The 21986-nt window shown below is 41.1% G+C and overlaps 1 protein-coding gene across 1 annotated transcript; it reads right to left on the bottom strand.

The window, feature by feature from the left end:
- Positions 1–9574: 9574 nt before the first annotated feature.
- Positions 9575–19943, bottom strand: bmp4 (bone morphogenetic protein 4). Its single transcript, XM_004540344.3, has 4 exons — positions 19804–19943; positions 15863–15985; positions 14852–15216; positions 9575–11073 (listed from the first exon to the last, which is right to left on the bottom strand). Exons 3-4 carry the CDS (start codon positions 15207–15209, stop codon positions 10220–10222), a joined length of 1212 nt encoding a protein of 403 aa, XP_004540401.1. The 5' UTR covers positions 15210–15216; positions 15863–15985; positions 19804–19943; the 3' UTR covers positions 9575–10219.
- Between the last annotated feature and the right edge of the window lie 2043 nt (positions 19944–21986).

A 21986-nucleotide genomic window follows, 5' to 3' on the forward strand; every position in this document is an offset into this window, starting at 1 on the left:
TAATATCTGAAGCATATGATCAGTGTTCACTTACAAAGCCATGGTGTCCCTCAGGGCTCACGCCTGCACGCTTTTACTGCTTAGACCATATGTTCATGATCTCACTTACACATGCCCCAAAATCCATGCTTAAAAATATACAGTTGTGTACATTAATGCCAAGATCAACAAACAGCCTTGCGGCGGTCACTTGCAATGAAGGGAGCTTAGAAATGGTGGCTTATGTTCTCTTTATACTTGTATGGATGTGCAAACATTCATATATTGTTGGTCGTTTTGTAGAAATCCATCCATGATTAAGCTACAATATATTATAAGTTGTTAAATAATGTGATGACATTTTCTCCCTGACCCTATTGAACTCTCCAGGTGGCTCTGGACCCAGTGAAGGCCGTGCTCTTTCACTAAAATGAATCATGTTTTGGGCTGAAGCAAAAACCTCTAATTGTAAGCCAGGTCTCCTATCTTTGTCAGGATATGTAACTTATGCTGGGTGGCCTCCCCACACAAACACAGAGTATTGTACTTTCATCTGAGGAAGCAAGTTCTTCTGCTGTCTCCAGATTAACACGCAGACGAACAAACACCCTTTCAGAGCGATGCGCACACAAAGGGCAGGTTGTGCTGTTGCATCCTGCCACCAGAGGGTGCAGACAATATGCCCCCATCACCCCTGGCTTCAACCCAAGATTCCTTTAGGACCAAAGAATGAAGCTCCGGATGTCGGATGGGCAAAATGAGCCCACCAGACAACAATGAGCTATGATAGGATACACACATACATTTTCCACCCATACACAATCAAATGTTCAAAGACGTGCCTACATATTTGAAGATGTGTTCGATGATACAAGCCTATTCGAAGAAGCTGTCCTCTCTCTGTCTCGGTCTCTTTTTCTCACATGTTCCAATACAATGAAAATTATTTGATAACCCTGATGCAATCCCCCATATGAAGTCTCTCTTTGCCTGATGTTTTCTGTTTCATTCCAAAGCATTTTTACATTAAAAGCACAAAGGAACGTTGTTGAGGACAGTGAAATAACAGAAAATGTGTATGATCTTAGTATAAAACCCTAAATGAAGAAAAAAGATTAAAAAGGATAAAAAAGCACTGAGAGTGCTTCAGATATTTGACGTTAAAAGTTGTTTCTTTTGTCAAATGACTGAGCTGTTGCATACGTCTTTTATTACAGGCCTTACTTTGTTCAGTTTATCAGTGTTTTCCTTTTCCTCCTCCTTTCTACAACACCCCTGAGAGGTTAAATGGACTGCAACCTAAGGTAGCACCAGCAAATAGGAAAATGCTGGTAAAACACACAAAAACACAACGGAAGTAGTAAAGAACCAAAAACTAATAAACAGAACACAACAGAAGTGATTTAGGGGAGACAATAATCTGATGGAACAACTGTGGAAGATACAGAAACCAAAATATGCAAAGAATTGCACTGAGACACACTGAGACACACTGAAAAGAAGCTTTTGGAGCTTTGCTTTTTCTACATCTATTATATTTTGTTCAACTTCACTTCCATTGTATTTTGCAAGTTAGTTTTGTGCAAAGCTAACTGAACCTTGTGTTTTATTATTGTATTATAACAATAAAATATTATTTAGGATCCTGTGCACTCTTTCTTATGCCTTTCTCCATCTCTGAGGGTGAATGTATCACACATTACCCTTTATTTTCTCCTTGTGGTAAATACAGCAACTGCATCTTTAGCTAGCAGGCACATTGTATGACAAACTGCACAGAAACAGTTAATTTGTTTGCTAATAATTGATGAGCTGTTAGAAATGTTGTATTTGAAATTATCTTTGAAATGATCCCCCACTTAAAAATGTTACTCTGTGTACGCTTGCTTCTCTTCTGTAGTATCGGGCCACAACCTTGTATGCTGCTCTTTAACTTCCTAAAATATTGCATTAAATAATTAATAAATTATATGTTTTTTCGTCTTTACGTCATATACGTCACACCAATAGGATTTTCTTTCTAATAATGTCTCCACCAACTGGGTTAGAATCAGTTTGAACATAACAGTGACAAGAAAATAAAAGTCCATAACTCTCCTCAGACGCCTTAAACCTAAAATTCTACTTATGAACAGAAATCAAGCAAAATTAACTCTAAAATGATCATTTGAGCTTTTTTCGAATGTAATTCTTTAGATAAAAACTTAATATGAAAACGTGTTCAGTTCACTGAATGAAAACGTTTTCATCTAGAAGCACTGAACAAGAGATCTATTTTGTCACATAGGTGTCTAGATTACAAGGTAACAAGTAAATATAAAGTGGGAAAACAATTCAGAGGTTAGACCAGGCCCACACCTCCATTACTGCAGCATGAAAAAGTGTGCCAAGCATCACCCAGCAGCTGAGGCTGTAGACTGCAGAGCTTTGAGTTAAAACAAAATATCGGTATGATAGCATGCTAAGATATAAAATGTATGGGTTTATAAGCACGCTAACGTCTGTAAAATTAATGCTAAGCACCTGTAAATCAGCACAGTTGGGGCAGCATTTGTTGCTGCTCTCACGAAAAAACAGCAAAAAAAAAAAAAAAACCCAAAAAAGTGCTGGTGGCTCAAGATGAAAATTAGGATTTGTCATCTGAGGACCATGACCACCATTCAGTTCAGTCCAGAGTGGCAGACACGCATACCAACAGACCGCTGTTAGTGCTAAAAATGGTTCAAATAACTGCTTAGAGATATACCACTTGTGCTCATTTTAGTTCCAAGATGTAAATAATCTATGATAGAAACATCACAACTTTCCCAGACTAAACTGTTAAACCTAGCATATAGTAAAAGGGTTTTGGTACTGACTCTATCAACGTAGTGTGTGTGTGTTTTTATTTATTTATTTTATTATTCTTTATTCACTCGGGCTGTGGTGTTACCAACATTTGTTTCACATTTGACTGTCTGTGACCCATACAGCACAAACATCTGCTTGTAGACCTGGAGAAAGTTTTGAGGCTCATGTGTCATCATATTAGCATTTCACCCTGTGTGGAGTCATACAGACGCACATGTGCACCCAGACATACTCACACACATCACTGTTACACATTACTCTTGCCCTACAGCACACGCAAATATTCTGAACATCCATATGTACGCAGGCTAGCACACACGCCATCTTTTTGCATTTAGCTGCAGGAGCACCAGCGCAGCACAACAGCAGCCATCTCTAGTGGTCTCCTTCACCACAGAATCTTGATAACCTCTGGGGCTTTTGTTAGCTCAGAGCAGAACCAGACCGCCACTTTAAAACACACATGCATGCACACACCACAAATATCCCACCCCCAGCGTCCCTAACTGTGGCTGACACATCAAAGGCCAGAGTCCGAGGAGCCAAGTTAGGGAGGGTCGGAGGAATCATGGGAGACAAAGGAAGCGATTAAGAGATAAGGATCAGTCTAAGATATGACATTTCATCCTGGGCAGATCCGGTAGACACACTCCATTCAAGGAAGGGTATATAGCAACTAAAAGGGAGGAGGGAGAGAGGGCGGAGGGAAGGAGCTGCAGGGTCTCTTGCTTCTCTCCCTCATTGCACCTTTCTCAACACCAAAGTCAGTTTCTGAACAGCTTATGTGCACGCTTCAAAAAAGCGCCGGACAACAAGGTAGGGCAGCTTCAAAGGTGAGCTCTATTGATTTTCCTCGCTTGTGTACAACAAGCAGCCATTGCTCAGGAACAAAAACTGTTGCTGATTTACCACCTGGTTGTACATTTTCCTCAGTCTCACTGCCAAAGCACCCAAGGTTCCTCATTTTATTTCCTCTTAAATACTATTTAGCAACACAAAAGGAGCGAATGCGAAAAAAACGTCCTCATTGTGGGCCTAATTGCCTCAGGGTCATGTTACATCTCCAGTTTCACGTTGTTGCTTTCAAACTGTAGCCCGCAAGCCCGAGGCACAATCCACCTGCCTCCCAGAGTGCCACACAAAAGGGTCAGCGTATGAACACAGAGGGAGTCTGTTAGCAAATAAACACTGAGATCGAACTCCAGCCGTGCCTCACTCAAACACCGGTTCTCTTTTCAGATATATATTAACCTGAAAGGGAGACATTGCCTGCGGCCAAAATAAGGCTTCTGTAACTAACCTGAGCAAAACAATGAGAAGTCATCAGATGACGCCATACTGTATATCAACTATTGTCGTGGTGAAAGCCAATTTGGTGTTTCATAGAGAAGGGAATGAGAGAATGAGATGGAGCAGTTGTGCATAAACAGCTTTATCTAATTACAGGCGGCTTTAAACAAATTTCTGAGCTTGCCAAAGCTTTCAGAGTGGTGGAGATCCATACATGAACTATGCTTCTGTTTAACTCACGGTCTTTAATTTACTGCCTTATATACTTAGGAATATAGAGCTAACACGTAATGTAATATGATGCACAAGAGAACAAAGTTGTTTTAAGGCAATATCTGAATGAAAGTCCTAAAATCCACTCAGGCACTGAATCTATGAAGATACACCTATATTGTAATTTGAATGAATCTATGAAAAATGCCAAAAATAATGTTTGAATGGCATAAAATAGCATTTCAATCTGACACAGGACCTGAGAGATGTCTCAGTGGAAGAGGGGCTGTTAAGAAGCAAAACAGGAAAGAAAATACAAATGGATAACAGATTTCAAATAACAAAAATACATTTTTATTTTATACTCTTGGTTTGGCCCTCTTAGCGCTGTGAAGAGGAAGTAAGTATCTTTGCTCTAACAGAAAATAAAGGGAGGCCTCTTTCTTCTATTTTTGGAAAAAGGGAATAAAATCCTGAACAAGTTGCTTTAAATTAAAATAATGTTGTGAAATGAGCTTGTGAAAATAACTTTCCAAAGCCTCAAGCAGATGAGGATGAAACGTGTTTTTGGAGCATTGGTGTAGCGCTGCAGGGCCAGCCAGCACACCTGTTCAGTTGGAGATGCAAGGCAGGAGCTCTAAATACAGGCCAGAAGAGTGTCAGGGGGCCAGGCTGCGGGGCCAGCCATCTTTTCATTAGCCGTATCTAATGAAACTGCACAGGGCCACAGGAAGAAAGACCTACTGCCGGGACACCCTGCCCTGCCCGAAATTACACCAGAGACTCGCCCACAAAAGAAGCATTCCGTCCGCACAGCGACACTGGCACTTGACACCAAATTTTAAACCTGCGTGTTGTTTCTTCGACAAATGGAAATTTCCACTGTGGGCCCTTCCCAGGCCGAGAGGCTGGTGAGAGAAACGACTGCTGAGGGGTCAGTGTGTAACTCAGAGAACCCACGCTCCATGCCCCCCCCCCCGGCCCACAATTCCTGTGTGCTTTGTTTGGCAACAGTTGTCAAGATGCAAAAATCCAACTCTCTTTCTAATCACACAGTCAGCAGATAGTATTAAGCTTTCTTTGAGAAGGCTCCATTGTTTTCTTTCTGCTCATAACAACTGACAGACACCAAGGGCATTAACAGCCTCAATGGAGTGATCACTTGAATTTTGGAGTTGCCAAATCTTCAAAAGAAGGTATGCTTACATGTATGTATTTACTTTACATCTTTTCATAGCAAAAGATGTCCTTTCTTTATCCTAAATGTTCTTACTCACCTGAGTCTGATCCCTAACAAGTAAAATATCCCTCTGCTGTTACCTGTTAGTACCTCCAGCGTACTCATCATGCGTCTGTGCATGCATGCGTTTGTGCCAGTGACCCGAGGTCAAACTGTTCCACCGATGACAGCCTTATCCCCTTTAATGCACCATGGAGTGTCCCAGCTGCCATGTGCCAGCACAGAGGTGTGCGTGATGAGTGGAGATGAGTCACAGACAGGGTGAGAGGAGGTGTCACACAGATAACCCCTACAGATGGACAGCGGGAAGGGTCTAAAGTTTCAAACCTGAATGTGTGTTTGTGTGCCCTTTTGTGTAAAAATGATATATCCTGAAGAGAGTATAAAGAATATGTGTGCATTTCCATGCACGTGTGTGGAAGTATGAGTGAGAGGGTGTAACAAGAGGCCCTGACCTCGAGCAGCACTGACATGAGCTGTCACCATGATAGCCCCTCTTGATTCAGGACAACAGAATAAGCACACACAGTAAATGAGTCCCTTAATATGTGGACTCATTTAATATTTCCAGTCCAAAATTTCATTTTATAGAGCATTTATATACAAAGCCTTTTTGTGCAGTACTTTTCATAAAAATAATTTTATAACTGTATATTGTGTCCCTAGTGTTAGTAGTCTGGCTCACCCTGCAGATAGTTGTGGTTTTAGATGCTGTTTGGAGATCTCCGCTGTTCAAACATCTGCCAATACCTCAATAAAGCAGAGGTGAGCAAGTCTTTGTGGTGTTCGAGGCTTTTACGTGATATTTGAAAAATGCTAAATCAGCACGAATTTTCAAAGATATGCAGAAGCAACAGTGTTTATCCAGCTAATCTCAGAAATGTTTTGCTCTGAAAAGTTCTCTTTTGAACTTACAAAACTTGCCAACTATGCATCGCAACCATTATGCATGGCTCTGTAGTGAATGGATAGATTAACAATCTATCCAACAGTCAAAAGATTAAACCTCCTTTCTCTCTCATCTATTTTGTGTTATTGTAGTTTTAATTGACCTTAACAGACAACAGATATTTTAGGTATCTTTTATTTATTTTTTTGTTAGACAAGTTTACTACCAATCAAGTAACTACTTTCATGCTTGATTTGGATCATTTTAGAAAGTCTCTTAACTGGAAAAAGATAAAGGATGCCAGCGATAACAGTATTAGCTATGGTTGGCTGTACAAAATGAAGGATAAACGGAGCTAAACGGACTTCTAGAAATCTTTGTTTCTTAGTTTATTCTGCAACATGAGCCAGTGTAGTGCAAATTGATCTTAGCTGTGGTGCGAAGAGAATAAATCTTTTGGGGTTTTTCTATCGTATTTTCTTCACGGTGGTTACATTTCTGCCACACTTGCTTATAGCTTTAGTGTGAATGGAAGATTTTTTATTGAATCTGAAACAGTAAATTTTAATCGGTTTTGTAGAGTATTTGTAGCTCTTTAAATGCATGTTTTATGTAATTTGACAGTGAATATTGAATTTTTGAGCACTACCTGTATCACAGCTATTTTGGTGTCACACACAATTGATATTGTTCACCTTAATGAAGGCTCAGCCTAAATATAGCATTTACTACTGCTGCAGTTACCTACTATAAATCAGTATGGCCACAGTAAACTAGGCCTACTCGACTGTTAGCGGTGAAATAATAAATATATAAGTGAAATAACAGTAAAATAGAATACTGTGGCACTGAAACATTTGATAAAAAGAAAGGTAGTATAGATGTATCATTGTATGAGACTGCAAGTCAAACAGGCCAGACTAGATTCTGCGTTAGAACTCTGTGGGGTAGTTCTGACTTTTTTTGACATGACATGTTATTTAGCATCAATTTCCCAGCCAGCATGGGGACTCAAGACAAATATAAACTGTAAAATACTTCTAGCTTTTTGTTTCTCCACCAATGGACAGAAGTTAATGTTCTAGTAATTTTATGTCCTTTCCTAGTCCTCTCAAAGGGAGGTGATTGTTAAAAGCAGAGTCACATGACTTGTCTAAAAGATGCAGTCAAACACACTGAAGTCTCTAAAATCTTGTAACTGGGGGGGGGGGGGGGGGGGGGGGGGGGTTTAGAGATAGGGGTATGGAGTGCTCCCACTATAGCAAGGCAATGTAAGCAAGGATCATCTTCCTTTGTTCCTGCGGGAGGGCTGGCTGTCTGTAAACACACGGCTCACTTTACGGTGGAATGTCCAAATAAAAAGCTTTTTGAAGACTTCACCCAGTCAATTAGTCACGCAGTGTCAATAGACCTCCTGCATAATGACTCACCTGTAATTGCGTGAGAATGAGTACTTACAGGAAGCGGCGGGGTACGTCACATAGGAATGACAAAAGCCTCAATCTGTTTTTAAGGACTTGTTCTTTAATTGACCCCCACACCCTTCACCTCCATTCATGCTAACACACACTCATGAAGTCCTCACTGCTATGTGGCTGACTGCACTCAGTGAAGCTTCTTGGACTTGATGCTGCTGAAGGTTCTGTAAAGGTTGAGTCACCTCCACCAAATACACATTTTAAGGGCCTGCTTGACGTTAACCAAAATGCTAGCCTCACTAAGTTTGTCGAGCTTACATAAATGCAACTCGCTCTGGGCTTTTTAATAGACACGCATGCTCTTTGTGTAGGGTAGGGAGATAATGAACAGGCAAGGTGATTACCGTAACTAGCAGATGTTATCTCAACTTTAGGGGGGAGATCAGTTGAAATGTTGTAATTGTACTGTCAAGCTGCTAAAAACAACCCCAGCCCCCTTCTTTGCCAAGTCACACACACACACATGAACACGCACACATACATACCTCCCGTCCTCCTGCAGACACTTCAAAATTAAATTCTTCAACGTCCTCCACTCCTTTAGGAGTCACCCCTTTTTGAGGCAGATATGCAAGCATCAAAGAGACATCCAGCAGCAATTGGAGTGCCTCAGGGCTTGCACGTGCTCCAGTAGTAAAAACTAACAAACTTGTCTTTTATCATTAAATAAAACTGAATTAACGTCATACCTAATTTAGTTGATTCATCTTTTGTTTTTTTGTGTTTTCTGTCAATCGTTTAGTGGCTTAAGTTGCTTTTAAAGGTTATTTCAGAAAAAAACACCCATCAAATTAAAACTCTTTAAATGTAATTATACTGTTCTTTAGGCATTTAAACAATGCGCAGTGGTTTGCCGGAGACGAATATGTACAGGACGCTGTCTAGGCAACAATGCACAGCCAACGTCCCCCCAACAGTTCAAAGGAGACGCTCTCCCTAAACATTATCACATAATTTGGGACAGCTGTCAGCTTGTAAATAAGTGATGTAGAAGCCTTTTGTGTGATGGGGCACAGGTTGGAGACAGGCGTCTTTGCTCTGCCGGCATGAGCCGCTGAAGACAAAGGCAGGAGACAGAGTGTCTAACCTTTGATTCTTCTGAGGACTCAGCCGCCTTGTATGAGGGCAGGACGCATCAGCCACAATCATGCCCCCAATGTGGGGATGTCAGGAACAATAGAATCACTCTCACGCAGTTGGTCTGAACAACCCATCTCGACTGCAATTGGATTAGCAAGTATCCAACCACCACATGTTAGCCTAATTGACATTAAAGTGAAATTTGAGAACAATAAGGCCCTAACCCTAATCTCCTATGTCCTGTTAAATGGCATACTGCTTCTCAGAAAACAAAACAACAACAAAAAACTTCCTATGTTGTTTTAAAAAGATGCAGAAGCAGTTTTTCTGCTGGTTTTTGCTCTTCCTTTGATGAGCTGCAATCCATTGAAAGCTGGCGAGATACCAGATAACAAGCCAAACATTCTTTTATTTGGCAAAGACAAAACAGAGAGATTTCTGTGCTCGTCTCTTTTGTTTTAGTAAAAAGTGATTACACCGCAATTAACGTGCCACGGGGAGAAATTTCAGCCTCATGTTTAAATCCAAATTACAAAAGTAATGGGAGATTTAAGGTCAGATTGTAGTTTTTATTAACTCCTTTTTGTTTCTATTACATATACTTTACAATGACGTTTTTACCTTTATGATTTTGTTTTGAGGGCCTTTTCAAAATAATCAGATTGATGTTGAACGTCTTAATTAAAGCCAATACAATTCACCATTGTAACAAATTCACTCAGTGCTCTAATTTATGCAAATACACAAAGGATGCATCATTTGATATTACTGAATGTGTTACTGGAAGCAATTGATATTTTTGTTTATTTTTTTCTATATATAATATGAAAGCAATAAATATTACCAGTAAATAAACTTTACTTTTTAGAGTTTTTACTATTTTTCAACAAAACAAAACAAACAAACAAAAAAAACCTTATACAATCTAATGTACATTATGAAAAGTTGTACAGCTTTTTTATGTTTAAAATAAGGATTTATTTTTATTTATTTATTTTTAATATGTAGATATAAATATATATTTTGTCAAAATATATGATATAGTCAAAGAAAAAAAGTGAGACAAACATACATCTCATAAAAGTTATAAATAAGGGTCCAAGTGAACATTTTTGGGAGTAAAGACCTTCCGATTTGTTAGCGCCCGTGTTGCTTTTTTCAGTGCCGCAGTCCAAGCCCACACTTTAGTACGTCTGTGCGTTAGCGGCAGCCGCAGCCCTCCACTACCATTTCCTGGTAGTTTTTAAGGACCACCTTGTCATGTTCATCTAGGTAGAGCATGGAGATCGCGCTGAGCTCTGTTGGCACACAGCAGGCCTTGGGAATATTGTTGTTCACAGAGTTCACCAGTGTCTGAACAATGGCGTGGTTGGTTGAATTCAGATGATCTGCCAGAGGAAAGGGGCATTCCCCGTGGCAGTAATAGGCCTGGTAACCAGGAGGCGCCACTATCCAGTCATTCCAGCCTACATCGCTGAAGTCCACGTACAGCGCATGGCGCCGGCAGTTGCGGTTGCGTTTACGGCCCCGCTGTCTCGGGCTGCGCTTGGTCCGGCGAGTCAGCGGATGACCCTTTCCGTCGTGACCAAAGGTTACCAGGAGGGGGCGTAGCTGCTCCCAGTCTTCACCGGGCTCTTGGTGCAGCGAGCGGCTAATGCGAACGTGTCGGCCCTGGTGGCGTGGAGTCTGGTTGAGGTGCAGAACCTCCACAGCCAGCCCGTAATTGGGAAGTCGTTCACGAGCCCAGCGCAGCACGGCGGGGCTGACGTCAAAGCTCTCCCAGCGCGACGCGTTGTGGCGCACGAGCCGCGTATCCAGTAGCTGTGTGATAAGCTGCCCGGGTCGGGGGGCTTTGAGCACCTCGTACACGTTTATTCGGTGAAGTGCCTGGTCGTCTGAGATGGCATCAGCAATGGCCTCATCAATCTGATGACGGTAGAGCCTCAGTTCTGCGGAAGACAGAAGCTCGTCCTCTGGGATGCTGCTGAGGTTAAACATAAAACGAATGGGCATGGGTCCTCTGTCATCCAGCTCATGTAGCTGCTCCATGTGCTCTGAAATACAGCAAAAAAAAATATTTACTGCAAGCTTAACTAAGAAACTCAATAATTTTGAGACTATGTAAAATAGACTTATACATCCTGAGCAAGGGCAAAAATAGCAAGGGTACAAAATATGTGCAATATCCTGATTCAAAATTGCACAAGTTTACACTCATTTCCTCAGTTAAACAGCAGAATGTTTACTTTTATATGTTATCAAAAGTCACTACATGTTTGACTACCAAGATTTACATTTTATACTTTTTCTGTAATATTTATATCAGTATCAGTGAGTTCTAGCATAATCCTGTTATTGCCAGTTGCCAGTTGCCAGTGACAGGATGAAATGAATGTTACTAGGTTTTGAAGCTAGGGTAGGCAGCACTTTTCCAGCATCTTTCTGCAAAGTAACCACAATGAGCAGACAGAATGCGATTTTTCTTCAGACAAATGCAGGTTCTTCAACAAAATGCGAAGTTGTAAAGTTAAAGAGTGAGGCACCTTGACAGCTCTTTGAAAAGCGCATGTGGCATCAAAGTGTCACTTTAGGGTGCAAAGATTTCCGAGTTTGGTTCCCACCACATCAGTCTTTCAATGTTTTTGGTGATTTTGTTTGGTGGATCTTTGTTGTTTAGTGTCACTACTAAACCTACGAGGAATCCCTGAGAGTCAAAGGATGTGATAGCAGAGTTTGGCGAGTCACATCTTTCTAACCTGCTCAGGTAAGGTAACGTTGTATGAAGACAGCAGTGATAACAGTGGTAGTATGTCGGAGATGAATGGGTTAGAAAAGGCTTTCACGTTTAACAAAAGGGTTTGACGTGTCAGTTAAATATTACTCAGCGGAAAGTGCTGTGCTTATCTGTTGGGAACGCACTTAGGATGGAGAGTGAGACCTGCAGGATAGCAGTGCATTGTAGTTTTTTGTCTTTGCTTTTTCAGGTTTATGCCGACTGCAGTTTAAATGACTGATCAATATTAGTATGCCTTAAGCATCTTATGTGTTTTTCTTTTAATGGCACTCTGTGCAGCAAACTCAGAGAAAGTTAAACATGAAGAACTCTGGTGAATATCTTTGTGGCTGCCATGGCTCAGGCGGTAAAGTAAGATTGTCCACTAACCACAGGGTTGAACGGTTTGTTCTGATCCCAGCCTGTTGCTGGATGCGTGTGCAGAAGGGCTGCAGCAACTTTCAGCAATTACAATGCAATTTCTCCAGAAATTGTTTATCCTGGATTTATCTAACCAAATAATATGCTCCCAAAATCATCACTGCGATATGCACCAAGTTCAGTCTTGCAGATCTGTGCTGGAGAGCCAGCAAGGTTGTTGTTTTGTTCTTTTTTTGTTTTTTACTGGCATGCATCATTTCTCTGGACAAGTCTGATGCTAGATTGTGCAAGCAGCTCTCTGTCCCTGGTGTCATTTTAGGAGGTGGGCACTGTGGCTGTAGCGGTGGTTTATAGCCCCTAATTACGAACGTTTAAGTGTGTTTGTGAAGTCTCACAATCATATTTTTTCAATTCTTCTGGCAATTCTTTTTTCATATAGAGGCTCAAACAGACAGTAAATACATGCAGCCTAATTGGAAATCACAAGTATACTCATTTTTTGTTTCGGGTATTAGGTTTATCAGTGATCACAGGTGTGTATTGTACTTCAGCTGTATTATTTAGGATTTTTTGGAATTATTTTGACTCATCACATTTAAAGGATTTTGAACAGGGGTGCACTCAGTTTTTTTTTGTATACTGTGCAAGCATTGTATGCTTTCTTAAAAATGATTAGATATAAAATCATTTCTTTGTATAAAGATATAATTTTGTACACTGGAAATATGTTTACTTTGAAAGGCCTCCAGGGTATTCAAGAATATAAATGTATATCGTCCGTGTTTTCTTATCTATCTTTAAGGATTATCCTGCCCTTCTTTCAATGCCTTTCTCTGAGCACTTTGCTGAAACATGCATTACAAGGAGGGTGGTGATTAACGTACCACAGCTACAGTATAAACACAGTGGAGGCTCCCTATTCCACGCACAGTCTGCAGATTTCTGGCAAGATCATCATTGTTGGGGAAAGGAATGTTGTGTCTACTATTTTCCTGCTCAATCCACCCCTGTTATTTCACACCCAGGCCCTAATCTTACCCAGGTGGTTCTCATTATTAAAACCTGCTGTGTTTTTGATTAGCTCTGCAGTTTATTCACTTAAGACATTTATCATTTTCATCATGAATAATCATTAAGGAGTCAGACAGTACAGGAGAATCTCATTTATCTGAAGCCGGTGGGAAAGGAGGTGTTGCGAGAAGACGCGGTGCGTATTCAAATCCTCAACCAAATCAGATTTGAAGTGGGCACTAACACACTTCGTAACTTATGTAAAACAAAGAGATGCCATCAATTAGACCCAGTCAATAAACGTGCCATCTGAATTCAAGGTTAGAGGTTACACAGTTTAACCTGCCTATAAACATGTCTCTTCACATAATCATCCATCTGCTGCAGGCTGCAGTGCCTCCCTATGTTTTGGACAGATCATTTAACTGAGTCATACCATCACACAATGGCGCTGCCATGAAAGCGAGAACTGCCACTCTTAAGGCTTCAGAGCATATTATTAACATAGTTTAGTAAATCAGAAGAAGGGTAAATGCTTGTAGAGGAGTAGAAACCGATGCACAAGCACACATGTGCGCGTGTTCACATTGCATCATATGCAGAAGTTCCTGTACTAGCGGTGGTGCGCTTCCTTTTCTTGCTAGCCTTGCTACGCTACCATTTGAGTTCATGTGGCCGTGCGCTACCTTAGCAACACGTCTGGCAAGGCTGACTCATCCCTCCTTCCTCACTCCCCTCTCTATCCATAAATTATTCCCAGTTTTCTCAGTTATCCATGGTACAATTGAGTTCCTTGCTGACTAACAGTGATACATCATTTTCTTTCTTTTCCAAACACATTATCTTTTCAAACTAAGCTTACGTTTCACAGATCACTCAAACTGGACTTTCTCCAAGCCCAGAGAAACCTCTGCATTTGATACTAAAACGGACCAGTCACAATAAACAGAAACCCTTCTAATGTTCCACTCTGTCTATCACACCAGCTTTTTGAGGCCATTTTTCCATCTCGCCAAAGAGTTGCGAGCATCTGCTCTCAGCACCCACATTGTTGGCAGTAGGGGCTTTATTTAGAAGTCTGCAGAGTAGCATTAAAGATAATTGTACGTTGAAGAAGGTCCTTCTAAAAGAGCCCTCCATATAAACTGGAGACATGAGAGAGGAGCACACTACAATTCCCGTCCAAGAACGGGCTTTTTAAAGCCGTGTTCTCCTGGGTGGGGTGAGAAGTGTAAGTCAGTAATATGGAGGTATGCTTTTACTTCAGCTGCTAACCAAACACACAGAGCTTTGTCAAATTAGGCTCTTGAGAGCTTGTCTAGCAGATTTTTTTTTTGCCCCTCTGTAGACAGTGTTTGGTGACCACATCCTTAGATTCCTTGGTTATGGTGAGATGGGTGGAGCACTCTTACAATCATGTTTCAAGGGATGTCGGAAATGTGCTTTTTTTAAAACCCCGAATACTAAGCAAACCTCACCCATGCCAGCGCACTGCATTACCACCAAAACTATTGGAATGCTTGGCAACAGCGACCTTGCTGTAAGAGTGGTGTAATGGTTTGTGTGCTGACACTTGTATTTATCATCTCTCCTCCTACTAATGACATTCCTTCTTTCAGTTTTGTGCTCCTTAAAATTGTTTTTCTGGAGTTCATGTGTTTGCTTACCTTCATGGTGGAAGCCCCTCACAGTGTTGGCCCGACTGGCTGACCTTTCTGGGTACTCAAAAGCAATGTCGTGCGCTCCGGCCTCCTCAGCCTCACCCGACTGTAGCCGATAAAGGTCCAGCAGGTAGCGGGGCACAGTGGCTGAACGACTGGGCCGCGGCCGCCTTTTGAGGCCGAACATATGCAGCAGTGTGGCCTCAAAGTCCCGCAACAGTTCATGGCTTTGAGCGGCCGAACGACCCTGCAGGCCAGGTACTTTCTTTTTTCCTTCTTCAGGTATCAGACTAGCATGGTTGCTCTCTCCCAGCAGGACTTGGCATATTAAAATGACCATCAGCATTCGATTACCAGGAATCATGATGTCTCTGGTGAGAGCAGCAGATGGAACAGGAAGATAAATGATTAAAAAAAGGGCTAAATAGAGCAGATATAAAGGCAGCTATAAGATTTGTCTTACCCTCCATCCAAAACACCATTATTTTCTCTTGTATAAATGTTCCCACTAAAGGCAGACTAATTAGTTTCAATAGTCCAGTCTGCCTTGTTTACAGTAAAGTAGTCTCCGATCAGATAGACCATTTAGAGTTTATCTTTATCCTCCAAAGGTAAACAGCTAGCTCAAGAACCCATCTTTTTTTTTTTTTTTGAATGGAATCTCAGGGCCATTCCTCCCCACTATCTCCCTTCCTCCTTGTCTCCTCCACTATAATTAGACAAATAAAAGAGGCAGCCCTGGGGTCTAAGCAAATTCTTAACTTGATAAAAAGTCTCGGTCTTAAGACATTCTGCTCAAACAAACCATGGCCCAAACCTGGGACATTGTGCCACACACTTATAAGAAAAAGCTCTTCCTCAGGCACGTGGCTCGCCCAACACCCCTTAGGGACCTTCAGTCCAAGTCTGGATAGACGCCACATAAATGAGTGAGTCAGCAGACAGAGAGAAGGGAGATGCAAGATTTAGCAGCGTGTCACATGCCGCAAATTTAAATGGCATGGCCCACTTACTTACCGACAGAAAATAAAGCATGGGGAAACAGTCCATGTTTGTTGGGAGCAGGCAATGGACCCGTTCTTCTAGGAAATGTCAGGTGGCGTTGGGTGGCTGCAGGAGAACTTTGAAGTGACCCTGTTCCTGAAAGATGAAGGCAAAAAACACAGGGATATTGTGAACTGACACTTGCAAACACTTGAGGTTGTTACATGGCATTTCTTCAAAGAGTAGCACAGGAGCTTGTGTATGTGTGTGTTTATTGGTGAGAGAGAGACCCAGTGTCTCTTTAAGGCTTATCATTTTGGCTGGTGGGTAAGCTAGCTATTTGCTGTAAGTGGAATGTAAGTAGGCATGTGCTACAACACAGACAGCAGATACCTAATGCTTGACACCCACCTTGGTAAGAAAATACAACTTATTCAATGCTTACATCTATTTCAGAGACACCCATTTGAAAAGCAGCTTCCTACTTTACATTAATGACAAGCTAAAAATCTGATTAGCGCCAGGTTCAACAGAAAAACGTCAGAACCCACAGAGCACAAAACAAGTCTGATCACAATTAGCAAACTCTTTATTCAAGATAAGAGGGCTGTTGGTTTACTAAAACTGAAAACCCACTCAGCCTTTACCCCTCCAAGCGACTGAGTTGACCTATTTTAGACAAGGAACTAAACAGATTCTTCTTAGAAGAGCTTCTCTTCCATTTTAGAGCTCGCATGGGTTGTGACTCTGATGGCAGGACTTCTCTACTTTGATAACACTGTACATACAGTAGTACATTCACCACTGATGTACGCATGATATACTGAGCAGAATGTGCTTCTAGAAGACTAATTTAAAAATATATATATAACACTTCCACACACAAAAAAGAACCACTTTCCAAAAAGGGAAAAGTCAGAGCTTTAACAGGCAGGTTTAACAAGAACAACATGGATCAAATGATTCAGTTTGTACACCTCATTTGAAGTGTTAAGTGCTGCTGAATCGCACTAACAAGGTTACTGAATTTTAAGTGACCACAACAACAGCATCATGGAACAAACACTCCAAAGTGACACAAGGCTTCGGTCATCATTTGGATCTTGTTCCACTGGAGCACAACCAAGAATTACTGCACAGTGAGGAAGCATATTAGCTCACACTCTATCTGCGTGTGTGTGCGTGTGTCACATACAGTTTGTGTTTTTCAGCTTGCTAGCATGCCTGGCTTCATATCTATGTGATTAACTTGCCTCCTGCATGCCTCACTATACATGCAATCTAGGATCTATTTCCCTAACGGTATTAGACTTTGACCTCGGTTTGACCCTCCTTTTCTCGGTCATGACACAAGATCCACTGTGCAAGAAGAGAGGGTGACATGCAGTGTGCGCGCGCACGACTGCAAAACGCAGCGCATGCATTGACGTGCGTGTCCGCATAAGTGTGTGCCACCATTTGCATGTTCGTGAGAACTGCAGCAAAAAGAGTGAGGAGGATTCAGAACATGATCAGCTCTATTACCCATGGGGTGAGGGGATAAATGTGTGTGTGTGTGAGAGAGTCTGTGTGTGTGTACATCTCTGACAACAAACGTTCATTGTACAGAGAGGGCCTCTCCCATGATTACAGGGATTCATAGCACTCAAAAACACTGACCATACAGAACATCTTGTAACTGTAACCAGCCACTGACAAAGCTGCAGGCTAAAACAGACAGACACTCAAAATGGTGTGATGATGATGAAAGAAGATGTAAGGCAGACAGGGAGTAACGCTCAGCTCTGTGTCTCTCAAGCCAGTGTGCTCGTGTTTACTGGCCTGTTTTCACCAAGAGCGATAAGAAATAGTTTTACACCAAATTCTTAAAAAAACCACAACAGCAGCAAAAAAATCGCCACCCACACCTCTGCACTCATCATAAACGTGCAGTCATTTATTGCCCTCTCAATCAAACAAACGAAAACAACATGAGATTATAAAACAAAGCTGGACACACAGAAAAGCTTTCCACAAAGTGACAGAAATACATTTTGCAGCAACCGTTGCAGACCAGGCTGCAATTAGGCTGCAGCAGTCAAACTGCCCTTGGCTTTGCTTGATCCCCCTTGGCCTCTCTCATTCGTTCTCTCTCTCTCTCTCTCTGTCTCTCTCTGACCAGAGATAATGTGATCAGACTATGCACATGGCTCTTCAGATGTGTTTCCTGAGGAATTTGACAGTGATGGTGGGAGGGAGGATGGGAATGAGGGAGGGAGAGAGGGAGGAGAGCAACAGGTCACTGTGGAACAGTGATTTTATCATTTTAGTCACAGGGTTCTACTTATTGATTGATCAGTGGCAATGTCTATGCTTAATTCCGGTTGCTGCCTGTATAATTAGAAGACATTTATGTCTTTGAATGGTAGTCCCAAAATAATGCCATGTTCTTGGAATGAGCAATAGGTAAAGAAAACACACACACACACACACAACCCCAAATGTCAAACACTTTTTCTTTTTTTTTCTTGTCTTTTTTTTTTTTTGCTTTGTAGTAACCAAATTAACAAAGCTAAATAATAATATTTAACCAGTCAGCCTAAGAAAATTCTATATTTTATGTGCAGGTTGGGATATTTTTTAAATTTCTCAAGCTCGAAATTACAACATACAATGATGTTTCTCTGGCATTATAAACGAAAGGCAAAAAGTCTGAGGGAAAAGATGAGGTGTGTGGGATTTTTTGATGTATCCTGTCGGGTTTTTTTCCTTTTATTGAAAAATAAAGGGGAAAATGTCAATGGCACGTTTTTTCTTTTAAATTAAAAAAAAAAGTGTGTTGTTAATTGTGCGTTAATAACGGAAAACCCAGAACAATCAGACGGAGGCTGACAAGGAAAATGACCGAAAAAAATTAAAGCCATCACCAGAAGTGACATGTGACTTCTTTATATATAATATATATGTGTGTGTGTGTGTGTGTGTGTGTGTGTGTGTGTGTGTGTGTGTGTGTGTGTGTGTGTGTAAAAGTAATTCTAAAATTAATTTATTTGGCCATTCTGCTCCTCTGCAGTTCACGAGATGAATTTGAGTTGCAAACTAAACTGAGTGCCAAGGAGACCGGGCGTCCGCAGGCCGCAATTTTCCCTGCTGCAGTTTTACCGGATTAAATGACAGGATTTATCTTTACAACGACTTGTTGCAAACAGATGAAAAACACGTGAGTGGACAACAAACCGGACTCACATCTGCAAGACTCTGCAGCTGTAATGTATTAGCATTTCATGTTTTCGCAAGCATTATGTCATTACTGGACATCAGCTCGGTCACCTGGCGCAATTATGCGTCAATTATTGTTCAAAACCCGTGCGGTAAAATGAAATGAACTTCATCTTTTGCGAGAAACCCCCCAACTTATTTTCATTATCGCTCATCTCTGATCTGTCAACCTCCATCGTTCATACGAGCCTTCATACTTGGATGACAAGAAGCAGTTACAGATGTTTAATCAGTGTTAAACTGAATTATAAAATGCATACACGTGCGCAACGCTGGCGATTTCAATGAAAGACATAAAAAAACAGAACAGCAAAATCTGACGCTGTGTTTGGACATGACCTCATCTTGATTTGTCATCGGCTCAAGTCTCGGGCACAATAACCTGTTACTTGTTTGGCCATGATCACAGCGCCATTCGTTCCAAAATGCACTTTTATATCGGTTTTTGAATGAGTTCCGCGCGCTGTGAGTGTTTTTTATGCCCATTTATTCTCGCGCATTTATCCCGGAACGGTGTTTAAACTCTCAGCGGAGTCGCTTAAATGCGCACAAAGGAGAGACCCAAACTTAAAGTAACAACACTTCAGCGAGAGCCTCTCTTGCTCAAAGATGTGTGTGTCTGTATGTTGTTGCTGTTGTTGTTGTTTTTTTTTTTAAGTTTCGCTGTTGACTCTTTGATGTGTGTAGTCTAAATGTGTCGTTTGGTGAGCGCTTACCATCAGTAGAGGTACAGGTATCCTCGAATGAAGTGAATATGAAAGGGAAGGTGTAAGGCAGTCCAGGCGTAACGCCGAAAAAAAGCCGAAATGTGCCTTAAAGGAGAAATTATGCGCCTTTTTGGCTCATTAATCCTTTAGCGACACCTCAGAACGGACAAGAGGAGTGAAGGCCGGCGCTCGGGCTCTGCAGCGAGGCTTCTTATTCGTCTCCAGTGCGGCTCACTAGGGCGATCGGCGCGCAGGACGGCAGGCTTTCAAATGATCCAGCATCTATGGCCCCTTGCAGTTTTTATGTGTCCGCCCAATTTACCCTCTCTGCCTCCTCCTTCCTCCTTCCTCCACGACCCCCACCTCCCTCATCTGTCTCAAACACCTTGGATAACCCCCCCTTCTCTCCTCCTCCTCCTCCTCCTCCACTTTAAATAAAGACAACTCACTGCGCTTTCCCCCCCTTTTCACTATGTGAAACTTTGCATTTTGTCTTTAAATAACGCCCAGCGGGTCAAATGCCCGGTAAGTCTCCATATGCAACGTGTTAGTGACCTAACCTAAAATAAATAAATAAATAAACGCCTTGCGTACCTGCAGATGTAAACAACTGGTCTACTTTAAAAATGCTATGCATATTTAATTATTAAATATATATATATATATACACGTGGCCACGTGCGTACATTTTTATTGGTTAAAGGCTTTTTCTTTAATCCTTCATCAAAATTTATGAAATGTATTCAAAGTGATTGGCTTCCCCGATATAAGCGATGTGTTCCCACTAATGTACAACTTTACAAAATAGCTTTTCTGCCTCTTGCACTTCTTATTGTTATCGTCATTTGAAATTATTCCACGATCGCATGCCGTGGATCCATGTTTCGATAGTGCTTTTGATGAGGGGTTTCACGGAACTTCATGACTGCTCTTTAAACTTAGTAGAGGGTTCATTTAACATATAGACATTTTATATGACTGGTATCACCGTGTTATGTACTTGTGTAACATTTCAATCACTGCCTAACCCCACAGTGGGCCATCTGTCTGAATGATTTTAAAATGACTGTCGTTTTAGAACTACGGATGTGGAACGGTGATAAAGAAAATGATATTAATAAAGCAGATAATCACAATTAATACCACGTACTAAAAAAGATCTAAATTCAGCCATAATGTTCTTTTCAGTCCTGTTTTTTTTAAAGTATGACTGAAATTATTCCTTGAAGGATTCCGTTTGGCGAACCGCTGCTTAAAAAGATAAAAATCCGTTTCCCCGTGTTATGACTAAAACGTTTCTGCTCCTGTATATGTTTAAAAAGCATTTAAAATGTGCCAGAAACATTACAGATTTGTTTTAGTTTGTTTGCAGTCTTAATAAATATTATCTCCACTTGTTCTTTCCCAGATTTTAGTCTTCCAGCATTATGCACTGTATACATGTGCATTTTGTCTTTTTGATGAGACCTTGCTCATTTATTTTTCGTCAGACTTAGAGCTTTTTTTTCTTTCCTGTTTTTTTTTCTTTTTTTCTTTTTTGATCCATATTTAACCACTTTTAACTGAAGATTTAACAGCTTGAATAATCACACCAGTGCCCAAGAGTCTATATTTAATATTACAGGTTTGTAGGGTTGGCAAGAGTTAGAATGCATAGATGAGTGTCAGATAGGTCGTGCAGTTTCAGTTTTACTACAGTACTACAGTTACTGTATTATTCTTTGTATAATGTAACTTAAAACTTCCTGTTGTTAAAAAAAAAAAAAAGATTCACCTGCATTCATTTGGTTGTGGTTCCCCACTGAGTTGCAGTATTGTTAAAATTGCATGTGATGTACTGTGTATCACACATTGGTGCAGGATGAGTTTTAGACTGTAAAACTGCTTTGTAAAGCTGTGCATGGTAGAATTAGGAAGGGGTTGTTGTATTGTTTTACAAAAAAAATCCACTGCGGTCACTCTGGATATTTAGGAGTGCTATTCTGCCTCCTTATTTTCGATTTCTTTGATTTCTAAGGTGCATGGAGAGCATCCAGTCTTCTATCAACAAGTACTACCACAGCATAGAAATCAGAATTACGTGAGCAAGCTTGTGTGCAGTAAGTGGTGCTAGGCTAAAACAGACTTTATAGCTGGATGGCTTTCACATTAATCCAGTTTTCTGATTCACTTCCTGTCTTACATTAAGATTG

Source organism: Maylandia zebra, linkage group LG19, assembly GCF_041146795.1.
Source record: "Maylandia zebra isolate NMK-2024a linkage group LG19, Mzebra_GT3a, whole genome shotgun sequence".
NCBI classification, from domain to species: domain Eukaryota; kingdom Metazoa; phylum Chordata; class Actinopteri; order Cichliformes; family Cichlidae; genus Maylandia; species Maylandia zebra.